Genomic DNA, 15,018 nt, shown 5'->3' on the forward strand with positions numbered 1-15,018 from the left:
GCCGTGATAATACACAAGTACCGAAAAGATTTTCCTATAGAAAGCAGAATCCTTATCAGATAACATATGTGAAATAAAGTATACAATACGCACAAAAGCCAGAATAGGAATGTAGTTGACGGACAGGATGCCGACAGTCAGAAGACCAGTGCCGCAATCTTGAAACCTGTCAGGATGCCGACACCGGACTCCAATAGCCAGTTTCACAAGCATAAGTATGTCAAGAAGAGTTAAGCTCTGTACACATGGGGTGATTTTAGCCAGAATTGCTGGATAACTGGTCGCTGAGCGACCATATGCCCGTGTACAGGCTCGGAGTACGCACCCGTGACCAGCCCTGTACTGGTCGCAGAAGCATACTCCTGCAATTTTCTCTATTTAAGTTGTGTGAGTCTCCATTTTCGTCATCGACCATTGCTGGTTGCTGATGAAAACGGGACACTCAGCGATGTGGTTGCTAAGCAATATATCGCTGAGCAATATTAAGACAAAATCGCTCCGTGACTGTCACCTCGTGTGTGTACGGACCCTTAGATAAAGGTTGCGGGTTAAGCAACAGGTTTTCGATGGTGTGAGCAATGGAGCGACTAAAGACATACCAATCAGTAGTTCAGTGCATATGGGTGCTGCCCCTGGGCGTCTCAGTTCTGGCATATTCAGATGCATACCCGGAAACGGCTTTGTAGTGACATCTGTATAAAGTCGCAGATGGCCAACCGCCAAGAGTCACAGGCAGGGATGCGGCTTCTTCTAAGTCAGAATCAGCCCTAATGTGAATATAATTATTGCTGACTTGCATTCATTTGGTTATGCCACTGACACTTGCTAATGGATGCCTATGCCACTTCTTCATTTGATAAATAAAAAATCCAAATGACTTGTATAACAGTGCGACTAAAACATTCTCAGTTATCTATGCAAACAAAACAGATGCTTTGCAGAATAAACAATATTAGCTGTACAGTTGTGATGGCAATTTCTATTCTTTAACCAGATTTTTTGTGTCAAACTCTGGTTTTTCTGCGGCTTGGCTCTTATGGATGTCTGTAATTTCTCAGTGGAAATAAGATCCAATTTCAGTAGTGCCATCTAACACAAAAGATGCCTGGGGCTAATAACTCATCAGCAAGCCACCTAAAGCTGGCCAAGGGGCAAACAATATCTCAGCCAGGTATAAGTTCACTTTGGCCAATATCTTATAGATCAAAGATTTGTTGCTACTTCACCTAACACCAAAAGGTTGCAAGTAGTGTGGCCAATCCGGGGATCGGGATCAGCGGGATCCCGGGATTTGGCCTAAAAAAGTCCGGGATTTCAATCCCGGGATTGGAGAATCCAATCCCGGGATTTCGGGATTAGACTGCTCATGCACAGTCTAATGCCGGGCAGCGTCTGAGCACTCGCTCAGGCGCTGCCCGGCTGTTCCCGTAACCTGACCCGGCGTGTGGCCTGCGTAGCGCGACAGTAGAGGTCACGATGCGCAGGCCACACGTCACCAGTGACCGCCGTCCTGCCTCCGCCTGCCCGCCTCTTCTCCGCCGCCCGCCGGCCTGCCTGCTGTCTTCTATGGAGGTGCACTTGCCGGGAGGCACCGTGCACCTCCAAACCCACTCCCGGTCGCCCGCCTTCTCCCTAATGTAAGTAGATGTGCTGGTCGGCCCGGGGTGGGTCCAGTGTTAAAAAAAAATTTTTTTGGTGTGGATGCCAATCCCGGGATCCTGGGAATCCCGGGATTGAGCCTTTTTCAATCCCGGATCCTGGGATTGAAAAAATGCCCCGGTATTGGCATCCCTAGTTGCAAGTAACATGACCAGCGATATATATAAACTCACATCGTGCATAACCATAGCACGTTGTATTTGTCTTGGTACGCCATCTACTGAATTGAAGTGTAAACTGAAATTTTATGAGTCAAGATAACCTCTCTGGTCTGGTTTGCATATCAGTGCTGATATACAGACCGCACTGTGCTAGAAGCACTACAGCAAACAGTGACAACCCAGACAGGGAAGAGGCACTGCATGGGTTCTCAAATATGGCGAATGCTAGAATGAATGAACACTAATATATATATATATATATATATATATATATATATATATATATATATATATATATATATATATATATATATTTGTTGGTGGGAAACGCACACTAGATTCAAAATGATGTGTCGGGGTGCAAGGGCTGATAATGGATACACCAAGCCAAACCAAAGAGACCACAAGTCCCATGGAGCGACAGGACCAGCACACCCTTATTTTATTATGCAAAAAAGTTTTAATAGAGCGTTGTGTCAATTATAACAAAAAGCCATAATTAGTCATACTTAGCAGTGACTGGCATAAGACTGAGGACAGCAGCATCAAATCATGATATCGCTGTGATGGGCCGTTTCGGTAGCCATCTACCTTTTTCAAAGGGCAACCCCACATATATACATACTGTACACACACACATTGTGTACATATATTTAACATACATACATCCTAAATATGTATGGTCGGCATGTGCCGTGTGTCGAGCGTCTGATTTTTCCTTTATTGCCCGCTCCCTTATTTCACATCAAGATAATTTATACCTTAGTTTATTTCTAGGGGAGTGAGCGATACAATAGTGAAAATGTGATCCAGATTCATCAAATAGTTTTTGCCTGATGCCGGAACAAACAAACAGACAAAAATTCTTCCCCTCAAATTTTTGCCTCCTTATTTTAAACTGTCCCTGGGATTATATTTCTCAAACAAAAAATTCTATGTATAGACCAAACCCCTACAGTTTTATTATATGTGCAGATGACAACAATGGGTATGGATCATTGGATAGACACCACTAGGTCGACATGACTGAAGGTCAACATGGGTTAGGTCGACAGTCAAAAGGTTGACTTCGGGCTTTTAATTTTTTGTAACCGAATGTCGACACAACATGGACACTGAAACGTAGCGCTGCACTCGCGATGCTTCGGGCACGGTGCCTCGCTGCGCTCGGCAACTATTTTATTCTCCCACCACGCCCCGGTGGATGGTAGGGCATGAAATAGCGCCTTCGGCACATGTCGGCTGAATAAAACGTGAAAAACCCCATGTCTACCTTTTGACTTTCGAACTTCCCCATGTCCACCTAATGCTTGTGTCAACCTAATGACCCTGTCGATCTAACCCATGTCGACCTTCAGCCATGTCAACCTTCAGTCATGTGGACCTAGTGGTGTTGACCTAATGCTTGTCGACCTAGGTACCGTATTCCACAACAACTAACGTCATGATTTAATAGCTCACACTGTCTTTCACAACAAATATAAAAGATATTTGAAATATAACAATTTCTTTCATATTATGAGAACATACAGTAATGAGACAGATTCTAAGCCAGGCAGATCTCTGTGCATGAATGCGAGCCCAGAGTTATTGTATACAGGATGTGCACAGATACCAATCTACACATTTCTGCAGATGTCTATACTATTCTCAGATGGAACCTAGATGGATTTTTTTTATGTGAAATTGGCAACTGCTTGGACCAATGATATCGCAAGGAACCACCATGACTTTTGGGAGTGTCACAGGCCATGTATCTAAAGCTCTGTGCGTTTCTGAGTTGTGCGTACGGCGATGGGGAGACGGTTTCTGATGGATCTCATGCACCTAGCATGGAACTGGTGCAGGTGCCAATACTAGAGGTCACGAGTGCTGTGGCAAAGAATCACTGGGCAGAACGAATTTCCATTATCGGTGTAAGGAACCTCCCATTAGCTGCCGTAGTAATTCTGGCATCTGCAGCTGCCCCTAAATACAACCAGTTTACATGCAAATCAGCCTCATTATATGCATCTTGGTGGCTGCAATGTCATGTGGAATATACTGCAAAATGAATGTGCCTGACAGCACGCTGCCACTGAAAGGGTCAAACCATGTTTCTCTTGCTAATTTGAAGATACATTTCTATACAAGACAGCAATGAAATGGCAGTTCTTACATAAATGTTACTCAACAAATTTGTAATATTCTTACTTAACCCCTCACAGAAGTGTAATGTACAGGTCTATGGGGAGATGTATCTAACTTTGGAGAAAGATAACCAAAGCAACCAATCAGCTTGTACAACCAATCAGCTTGTACAGTAGCCGTCATTTATATTGCACACAAGAGCAGCTGGTTGGTTGCTTTGGACTACTACTCTGCTTTGGGGGTTATTCAGAGTTGGTCGTTGTTGTGCAAATTCACAAGCCTATTGATTAGCAAACAGTCCTCTGCAAATTCGCACAGCAATCAGGTCTGCATTAGGCCCTTTGTCTCTCTCCAATGCCTGCCTGATATATCTTTCTGCTGGTGAACAGTAATTATCCATGACAGTTACATGTGAATGACCATCATCATACTGTGACAGCTACATAAGTCCTTATGTAATGCCCCGTACACACGGGGAGACTGCTGCCACTGTGCTGAGCGACGGACTTAATCCTGCTTACACTGCCTCCCCTGAAAGAGAGAATGGTCCCCCACATGGATTAGGGTCCATGCCGACTGCTACACCACCTGGGAGCCACCCATCATCCCCTCTGTCGATGGTGGGGGGTCTGCGCATGCAAGCATTATTGGCAAGAGTTTCACTCATGGGGCGCTTGCACGGTGATTGAGGGCGTTCCAGGGTGAACACCCGGTGTTTCATGGGTGTGCCCACAAAAATGGTGGGAGTGCCAATAGAAATGCTGGAAGGGCCCCATGGAATGCAGGCGTTCTCTGGCCTGTTCGGAGCAGGCGGTAAGTAGGTCCTGTGCTTCCTGTTGGCTGCGAATATACGAAGTAACTGGTGAGTAACTATTGGATGATTTTTCCTCTGAGTGGGCGCTTGGAGGGTGTAAGCGTACACATTCACTGCAGCATAGCGAGGGGATTCGGGCAGCGGCTGATACACAGTTCAGCTGCGCTGCCCGGACCCGGGGACACAGTGGTGGGTTTTTTTTTAGGGAGAGCTCCCCAGAAAAACTTGCCCAGTGGGGAGCGCTCCCTAATAAAAAAAAACACCACTGAAGGGTTAAAGGGAAAGTATGGTAAGCCTACATATGGCATTTACCTTTAATAAATAAATACAGGTTGAGTATCCCTTACACTTATTTGGAGACCTTTTTCCCTGCACCTTTTTCATACTCACCTGCGGCATCCCCGGGCCCAAGGATGCATTGTGCGGGTGTGCCGATGAGGTCACCAGCGCACATGTGCAATGTATCCTTGGGACCAGGGATGCCCCTGAAGACAAATACAATGGTTGCCGTGGACGCCAAGGGACACTGTGGACATCGGGGGACTGCCAAATCCGAAATAATCCCTTATCAAAAATGCTCGTGGTACCAAGCCGGCCTAAACTTTGCAGGGGCTGGCGATACTTTCGCACATAGTAACCAATTTTTTTTTTCTTTTTAGAGAAATTTATGTGGACACATCCAGGCAACCCCAGTTGTTTAAAAAATATTAATAAAAATTTCCAAAAGCTAATTTGAAAAAGTACTGAAATAACATGAAAAATTTATGAATGTGAATTTTGTGAATGTATGGTGTAAAAGGGGTGATAATAAATTGGGGACAGCCCCGGGCTTTAGTCCTGGATGAGTGAAGCCTGGGGGGGGGGCCTTTATTGAGGGGATCCCACTCCACCAGGTACCCCTTTATTGAGGGGACCCCACTCCCCCAGATACCGTCCAGGGCTTTTTTGGCCGGGGGACCTTGTATAAAAAGTATCAATCGGCTATGGCAAATATGACATGTGCGATCTGATGCGATTTTTGACCTGTCCCAAAACTTGCACTTTATTATGTTTTGCCTCATATTTGGTAACAACATACAAGTATACAAAGCATAGAACATTATAAAAACTGAGAGGTTATCAGAATCAGCTTTATTGGCCAGGTATATTTGCGTATGCTAGGAATTTGATTTGGATTGCTGTGCAACAGCTGTTAAGGTAACAGTTAAACAGTGACAGTACAGATATACATAACACATACCTCCCAACTTTGCCCGAGTAGGATGCGGGACACTGTCAACGCGCGCCGTAGGTGCGCCGAAATTTTCGGGGCGTGGCCTAATTTTAGGGGCGTGGCCTATACTCTCCCGCGAGGCCACGCCCCCATTTTGCCGCTATGGGGGCATGACCCAGAGGCTCTGTGAGCCTCTAGCCATGCCCCCAGCCCCCTGGCTGCGGGAATAGACGCTGTGCGCATGCGTTTATTCCCCGCTGTTTAGCAGCCGACAGGGGGGACTCCCAACAGCCCCCCCTCACCGCGGGACACTGCCGGCCGCGGGAGGGACAGCGGGACAGGTCCTGATAATCGAGACTGTCCCGCTAAAATCGGGGCTGTTGGGAGGTATGCATACAGGTATACGCTAAATGTGCCCTGGGGATTGTAGATGCAGGGAACATATATTTGCTGAACTGCACAGCACCTAGGCAGCCATCAGCAGAGCCACTGGTCATTGCAACAGCCTGGTAGGTAACAATATAAGCAGAGATAGTACAGTTATCACACAGGGAACATAAATTCCCTGAGCTGCACAGCACCTAGGCAGCCATCAGTGACGCCATGGGTCAGTGCAACAGACAGATGGGTAACAGTTAAGAAGGGATCATATAGTTTTAGGTTGCTATGCAGTGTGCGAGACAGGGGAGACACAGGGGTACATATGGCTGAGTGGCACAGTTCCTGGGCAGCCATTTGTGGCGCCATCTTGATGATGCTGCTCAAAGGCAGCAGAATAATAATTTTATTTATATAGCACTTTTCTTTCATAGCTTTCCTAGCTTGTTGCTAAAAAAAACCCATGTATAAGCATGGTTTACAACTTTGTCAGGGCTACCAACTTGGCAGAGCTACAGTATATCATAATGCCACAACAAAATGAAGGAGTGAGCACAGGTTATTACAAGTACAATAACTTTTATTTACAAATGCGGATGAAGGCGAAAAATAGATTTTTGCCCTATACCTGCGCTCTGCTCCCAACTTTGCAAGTTGCCTTCCCCATTATATTTATTGTTACTTATTGTACTAATACCAAAAATAATTCAAAAATTTTTTTTATTTCAAGAGAAAGTTATGTAAGAGATACAAAAAAAGAAGATAGTGGTGAGAGCTAAACTTTTAGAAAGTTGAAAAATAAGGGCCACCCCAATATATATATATATATATATATATATATATATATATATATATATATATATATATATATATATTTATTATTATTAATAATGAATTATTAATCATTTATTTAAAAACTGTGACATATACAAAACAGACAGAAGTGTAATAAGTGATTTAAAAATATGCGGCGGGATTCTAGTGCATATTGTGTGTGAATCACTATATCAAAGGGTTAATGAATTGTGTCAACTCTGAGTCCTATCCTCAATTTGATTGCACTTCAATTTTGCTCACAGAGAGTATCACACATAAAAGGCCCCTGTAGCCTGTGATATTGGCAACAAATGTTGCTAAGTGGAAGAAAACACTGACATTGTTATATATTGTATAACTCAAGAGCCATAGTTAAATAATGTATGTCTATCTACATACAGTATACACATCTGTGTTATACAGGGGTATGGATCATTGGATAGACACCAACTAGGTTAACAAGCATTAAGTCGACACCACTAGGTCAACATGCAGGAAGGTCAACATGCAGGGAGGTCGACATGGGTTAGGTCGATAGGGTCATTAGGTCAACACAAGCATTAGGTCGACATTGGGGAAGGTCGATAGTCAAAAGGTCGATGTGGGGTTTCTCTCTCTTTTGTGACCCGAATGTCGACACAGTCGACATGGGTACTGAAACATATCACAGTGTCCCCTCGCATGGATCACATGCTTCGGGCACGGTGCGTCGCTGCGCTCGGCACACTATTTTATTCTCCCACCACACCTAGTGGATGGTAGGGCATGAAATACTGCCTGTCGACACATGTCAGCTCAAAAAATAAACACCATGTCGACCTTTTCCATGTCAACATAATGCTTGTGTCAACATAATGACCATGTTGACCTAACCCATGTTGACATTCAGTCACGTCAACCTTCTTGCATGTAGACCTTGTATCATGCACAAATAAAATATATTTTATTTGTACTTCATGTGTTTATACAACATACTGTACATGCATTTTGTGTTTACACATGGAAGCCGTCCTCTCTCTCTCTCTCTCTCTAGTACACACACACCTCATCTGTACCAGTTGGGCACATACTGTATACTAGTACTACAGTACTGAGCACTGAGATGACGGTTGTTAGGTCGACTCACCAAAGGTCGACATGCATTGGGTCAACCACTGATGGTCGACATGGCTTAACTCAACAGAAAAATGGCTAGGTCAACAGTCAAAAGATCGGCATGGGTTTTTCACCTTTTTTAAGCTGAAATGAGCCGACAGGCGGTATTTCATGCCCTACCATCCACTAGGGCGTGGAGCGAGAATATAATAGTGTGCCGAGTGTAGCAACATACTGTGTCCGAAGCATGGCGAGCGCAGCGAGCTATTAGAGATGACGCGGTGCACCGGTACGGTGACCATGACGACATCTGGGACAAAAAAAGTGAAAACCCCATGTTGGCCTTTTGACCTAGCCATTATCGACCGAATGCTTGTGCAGGGCCGTAACTAGGGGGGGGCTGGGGGGTCACGCGCACCGGGCGCTGGAGGTGAGGGGCGCTGTGAGGTCCGGTGACAGGTATGTCCGTCCATCTCCTACTAGTGCGGCTGCAGGAAGCGCTGATGACTTCGAAAAGAATTGCCGGACGCTGATTGGCTGAATTCAGCCAATCAGCGTCCGGCAAGTCTTTTTGAAGTCATCAGCGCTTCCCGCCGCAGCGCTAGTAGGAGACGGACAAAGTCAAAGTAAGATGCGGCTGCGGCTTCTGCGGCTTCAACGGTGAGAGGACTGTGCGGGGAGGGGGGGGTCTCCGGCGCCAGGGACAAGGCGTCATTTGGTCGGTCCCCCCTGTCAGCTGCTAACTAAGCAGCGGGGAATAAACGCTGTGCGCATGCGCACAGCGTCTATTCCCGCAGCCAGGGGGCTGGGGGCATGGCTAGAGGCTCACAGAGCCTCTGGGTCATGCCCCCATAGCGGCAAAATGGGGGCGTGGCCTCGTGGGGGAGCAGCGATTATAGGCCACGCCCCCAAATTAGGCCACACCCCGAAAATTTCGGCACGCCTCCGGCGCGCAGCAGCATCACTAGGGAGGGGGGGGGGGCACCAAAAGACTGCCTTGCCCCGGGCGCCGGAAACCCTAGTTTCGGCCCTGGCTTGTGTCGACCTTCCATCCATGTCGACCTTCAGTGGATATTCCTAGCAATATGAAGAACTATTCATATTCCCAGGATTCAGGTTTGTATGCCAACAATAAAAGCACAGAACCACGTTGCACTGCAGATAGGGCAGATGTAATATGTAGCCACCCAGCAAGGCCACAGTACAATGAGACTTTGTGCTTAACTGAACCTGCACTAAAGGGTCAAAGCTATGTGAAAACATAGGGATACGTAGAATATATTATGATATTTAATGGATAATGGTTAAGTAGCACTTTAGTATTTGGTTTCTCGATTTGCTTCCTGTCTCACATGATTGCTTTCCACTCCATGAGCAATCTGCTAGCCATCTACTGTACATGATCAGTCACATCACTAAACACTGCACGGTGTGAGGACAAACTGATGGCGTTGTAAGCCTGGACAGACTTGGAGGTGTTCCCTTAATGTACACCGAGACTGAGGTCTTTCTCAGAGCTCATCAAAGCTGCTCCTACACATGTCCAATGATGCTATAAACCAAGATTAGGGCAGAGAACTTGGGATCTATTTGTAAGAAGAAAAATGTTGCACTAAAAAGGTTCTTAATGACATCCATCAGTGGTTGTCAATCATTATCCACATGGGTTCCCTCTGACAGCACATTTGCATTATTTGTACCGCCAGCATTTGCAAAGTAATGCATGCACATGCAGTAATTGCTAGAACTGTAGATATTAGGAGCACAATAAATAGCATTAATAAATATGCTATAAACAAGATTTTATTGAATGAATTGAACATACTTCTTAAATATTCCAATTTATGAAAAAAGTTAAAATTGACAAAATAAAACTATGATCTATGTATGCAGTGGTAGACTATATTATTTCGTTATAAAGGTCCTACTGCAATGCATGGGACTAGAGATCCCTAAAGGCCCCCCATACACTTATGCGATTGGGGCAGAGTTCACCCCATTCCAATGGATCAGGACGAGAAATCAGCCCAAATCGCCTGTGTTTGATATCCCCTCCGATCCGATGCCTGGTCCTGTGTGCATCAGATCGGAGGTCAGACCTGCCGAGAACTCACAGCAGTGTATGACCACCTTTAGTCCCATCTTAACCCACCATTACATAAAAATGTAAAGTACCCATGAATGGCACAATGTTTACCCCTAGTACTACAAATTGGCAAACACTGAAATATATAATACACCAGTGGTTCTCAAGCTCGGTCCTCAGGACCCCACACAGTTCAAATTTTCCAGGTCACCCAGCAGGTGCACAGGTGCATTCATTACTGACTGACACATTCTAAAAGATTCACAGGTGGAGCTAATTACTTCACTTGTGATTATGTGAGGAGACTTGCAAAACATGCTCTGTGTGGGGTCCTGAGGACCGACTTTGAGAACCTGTGTAATACACTATATATGACACACAGACCAGCTTATTCCATGATATCCAAAGTCATGAGGAAAGTGGAGTACATTGTCTTGCCTCATAGATCAATTTTGAGCCACCAAGATGATTAAGAAGTCTCATCAGACAGTATTGATAAATCTCACCACAGAAATTCTACAACAGTGTGGAGAGCAATCAGTTAGGCTATAATGCACTAAACACTGATCTCCTGCCACAGAGCTGTGTGATGGCACAAGGGGAGACTTGACTAAGAAACAAGGACTATGAGCACCCAGGCCACCTCCTGCAGTCAGACTCTCTTCACTCAGCTACAGAACAACCAGAATGGCACCATCCTACCGCCTGCTCCTTCAATGACAGCATTACCCAGAGCCAAATTGTCAGGAAAGGGAGCGGAACTGGACAGGCGCTGAAGCAGCAGTATTCCTAGAAGTGCCACTGCCTAGGATGCATAGCTAGTTAAGGGACAGAGGGGAATATGTACTAAGCCTTAAAAAGTGACAAAGTGGAGAGAGATAAACTATCAACCAATCAGATCCTGCATGCCATTTTACAAACACTTAAGGCCCATACACACTGGGCGACTTTGAGCTGAAAGTCGCTCAAACACCCAGTTGTATGGCCCAGCGATGAGCGGTGAGTGCTGCTGCGCGCTCCCGCAACATCGCCGGGAAAGCCATTCATCGGCTGGTTATACCGCTCCGCTATGCAACGCCGTCCTCCGCCCCATCGGCGCCGGGCAGGGGGAAAGTCGCTCAGTGTGTATGCACTGAGCGGCTTTCCCCGCAGTGATGATTGGCATCATCGCTGTCCATACATGCTGGGCATAGTCGCCCAGTGTGTATGGACCTTTTTGTAACCTGCCAGTTGGCAGCTTATTGGCTGGTTCTTTAACTCTCTCCACTTTATCACTCTCCAAAGGTTAGTATGTTTCCCACTATATTTGCAAAGTGGTCACAATTCCCTTGACAAATGTATATGCTTTGAGTGCACAGATGCAGGTGCAAGAGCACAGCAGCAGCAGACATGCACCATGCACTTTCCCTATTGGATGTCGATGACCCCAGATGTTACTCTGGCATGGCAAACCAAACACACATATGTATATAAATAAACCACTGTCATTGGAGAAAGTCATGCTCTGCAGTGAGACATATACATGTAATGGTGGCTATGTATGCAGCAGCAGGAGTGTCATCAAACTGTTGCCACAGACGAGGGCAGCTGAGGGTGCAGGGGTGCCCATTGACAGCAGCTGCTGCTCCACCACCGCACCCTGCCTGGGAGACCTGTAACGGGCACTGTGTGGTCCCTGCTACACGTCCACACACCCCCTCCTGCTCCTCCTCAGGCCTAGCCCCACTACGACACACTCTCTAATGGCAGCACCAGGCGGATATAGTGCTGCACAGAGCACGCAGCTGAGCCGCCCCCTGGCTCTATTGATATATATGTATGTATGCATATGTCTGTCTTCCTGCTGGCATGGCATGTGCACCCGGGCAGGGCTGGCAGCAGCACCTCGCGCCCCTCCTCCTCCCTGCCCGCACTGAGGGCATCCCCCCTGTGTGAGCGCACATGACAGAGGTGACAGCCCTGCACCCTCCTGCCTGCTGCAGCCGCCGCCGCCACCACCACCACACCTAGCAACACAGCTGACAGGACGCACCAGGAGATCCCAATGGCTGCTGCTGCCACCGAGGAGGGCAGCAGCAGCACAACAGCAGCCGAGCTCCAGGGGTGGCTGCAGCATCATTTATCCCCCACCCAAGGGGCGGACACTGCACCTAAGCAGCAGCAGCAGGGCGCGTAGAGAGGGGCGCAACTTGCAGCGGTGCATGTGCCCCAGCCGGAGGTGGTGAGCCCGTGTGATGCTGGGGCTGGCAACGTGCCGGCTCATGCCCTCAGTGCAAGCATGCACCCCGTATGGGGTACCCCCAGCATGGCATGCTGCTGTTACAGGGGTGCTGCTGGTGAGGGCATGGCTGCAGCCCTGACTCCTGAGCCCGGGCACACTGGGCAGGAGCAATGCAATAGTGTCCCCGTCCCCACCTCCCCTCTGGCAGAGCAGGGCGATAGGTGGGTGCAGGAGAAGCGGGTACTCACCGATATGGTTGTCCTCGATGTGCTCGATAAGCTCGGCCAGGGTGGTGAAGTGGAGCCCGCAGCCCCCGAAGCGGCAGGCATTGGAGAAGAAGGAGGCAGCGGCGATGCCTGTCATCATGGTGCTGGCATGGATGTCCCGGCGGCGGCACGGGCAGGGAGTGGGAGCCGGACAGAGATGGAGGGAGAGAGGATGGCAGCAGCAGCAGCAGCCGGTGCTGGAGGGAGGGAGGGATGGAGAGAGGGGGAGGAGGCAGCAGCCAGAGCGTCGGGAGCGGAGGAGGCGGCTGCGGGGAGCAGCTGAGAGACGGGTGGGGGCGGCAGCGGCCGCAGCTGGGACAAGGGGAGGAACAGGCGGCGGCCGCCCTCACACACAGCTGCACTGACAGCGGCCGGGACACCTCTGTCCCCATCACCTGACAGTCACCCACAGATCCCGCCGCCGCCGCTCTCCGCCTGCTCTCAATACTTCACGTAATAAAGTTGCTTTTTTTTTTATAACTGTCTGAGACAGCATATGAATAGCGGTCACATATACCGCACATGTGTATCCTGGCCCTGTCTTAGCGCCTGCTGGGCATTTACTTGCTATGTGTTTGGCCATAAGTGTAAATATTGGGGTACAGTTGACCATAAACGTCATGTTCAGGGGGTCATTATCCTTATCACTAATGGGTCCATTACACATGTAGAGACAGCAGCTACGGCATTTAAAGGGCCCATTCGGACTGTCTTAACGCATGGGCTGGATGTGCAGTTGCCCAAGTACCCCATAATCTTAGGGGCCCAATGCCCAAGCCTTCCCCCAGGGCCATCGGATAGACCCCCAGCTAGGCCTGTCACAAAGCCTGCAGGGAGCACTTACCCAGCGGCACTTGAGCCCAATGTCCTGAGCGACCAACCGGGCACAGACACCCCTGCAGCACCGCCATGACCTGTTATTGGGCGATAACACATGGGATCCCGTTCCCAGACCCATGTTTTATTGGCCAAAAAATGGATCTCCTGTAGCTGCTAATCAGGGATTCTGTTTCACATGTATGAGGTCTTTTGCCAAGGGCCATACAATAACAGCCACCGGTGATGTGGGTTTCTTTGCCACAGGTTCCCAAGCCTGACCTGTTGCTTTAATTCTTGGCAATAGAACATTTGGTACTTATGTAGTAACTGGGCTGCCGATTTTTTGATTGTATGCCTTAAGTTAAGGCATACAATCAGATGCGATGCGATGCGATATCGCATCGCATCGCATCCGATATCGCATCCGATATCGGATGCGATGACCCGATTTTTCCATAGGAATCAATGTTAAAATGATTCCTATGGAAAAATGGGTCCTTTTCATACCCCTACTATCCAAGTGGGCATGGAGTTGGATATAAACCTGTGGCGAGCGTAGCGAGCCACCGAGCCCGAAGCGTGGCGAGCGAAGCGAGCCTCGCGAGGGGACGGTATTCGTCCCCTCGCGGGGCTCGCTTCGCTCGCCACGCTTCGGGCTCGGTGGTTTGCTACGCTCGCCACAGGTTTATATCCAACTCCATGCCCACTTGGATAGTAGGGGTATGAAAAGGACCCATTTTTCCCATTGAATTCCATGTTAAAATGGACTCAGTCCATTTTAACATTGATTCCTATGGAAAAATCGGGTCATCGCATCGCATCGCATCGCATCGAATCGCATGGTCGCATGCGATGCGATGCGATCTCCCGATCCGACCCGATTTAGAAATCGGCAGCCCAGTTACTACATAAGTACCGAACATTTTTCATCAAAGCTCACCCCAGTTGCTTTTTACTGTGATAGGCTCTGCAATCTCTGATGGGAGGCCGTTCCATTGATCCACTTGAATTCACTGCCTGGTCAGGTAATAAAGCCTGTCCAATACTATCCTAGGATGATTTTATGTCCTGCTGTCCATTCTCATCTTGACCGTTAAAGACCTGGGTGAAATACTGGAAGTAGAGCATGTTGCACTCATTAGGTTGATAAAAAGGCAGTGGTTCTGAAAGGTTTCCTTCAAGCTTACAAATAAGGCCTCGGTTGGTAGGAGGTCTCGCTGCCCACATACAGTATGTATAGGATACATACAGGCATGTTGGCAAATATGCCATTAGTTCCTGCATGCTGACCAGCACTGATAAAATTACCTCTCAGATAAGCATGTAGAGAAACACTACATTGACTTGAGTTATGCAGCCT

The 15,018-nt window shown here is 47.7% G+C and overlaps 1 protein-coding gene across 1 annotated transcript in view; it reads right to left on the reverse strand.

The window, feature by feature from the left end:
- JAZF1 (JAZF zinc finger 1) overlaps positions 1 to 13,100 on the reverse strand; it is a 307,932-nt gene extending 294,832 nt beyond the window's left edge. Inside the window, exon 1 of the mRNA XM_083188947.1 lies at positions 12,822 to 13,100. Coding sequence (XP_083045073.1) covers positions 12,822 to 12,939 — 118 coding nt within the window. The 5' untranslated portion in view covers positions 12,940 to 13,100. The remainder of the gene's footprint in view (positions 1 to 12,821) is intronic.
- Between the last annotated feature and the right edge of the window lie 1,918 nt (positions 13,101 to 15,018).

This window comes from Crinia signifera, chromosome 5 (genome assembly GCF_055691185.1).
Source record: "Crinia signifera chromosome 5, ASM5569118v1, whole genome shotgun sequence".
Classification (NCBI taxonomy): domain Eukaryota; kingdom Metazoa; phylum Chordata; class Amphibia; order Anura; family Myobatrachidae; genus Crinia; species Crinia signifera.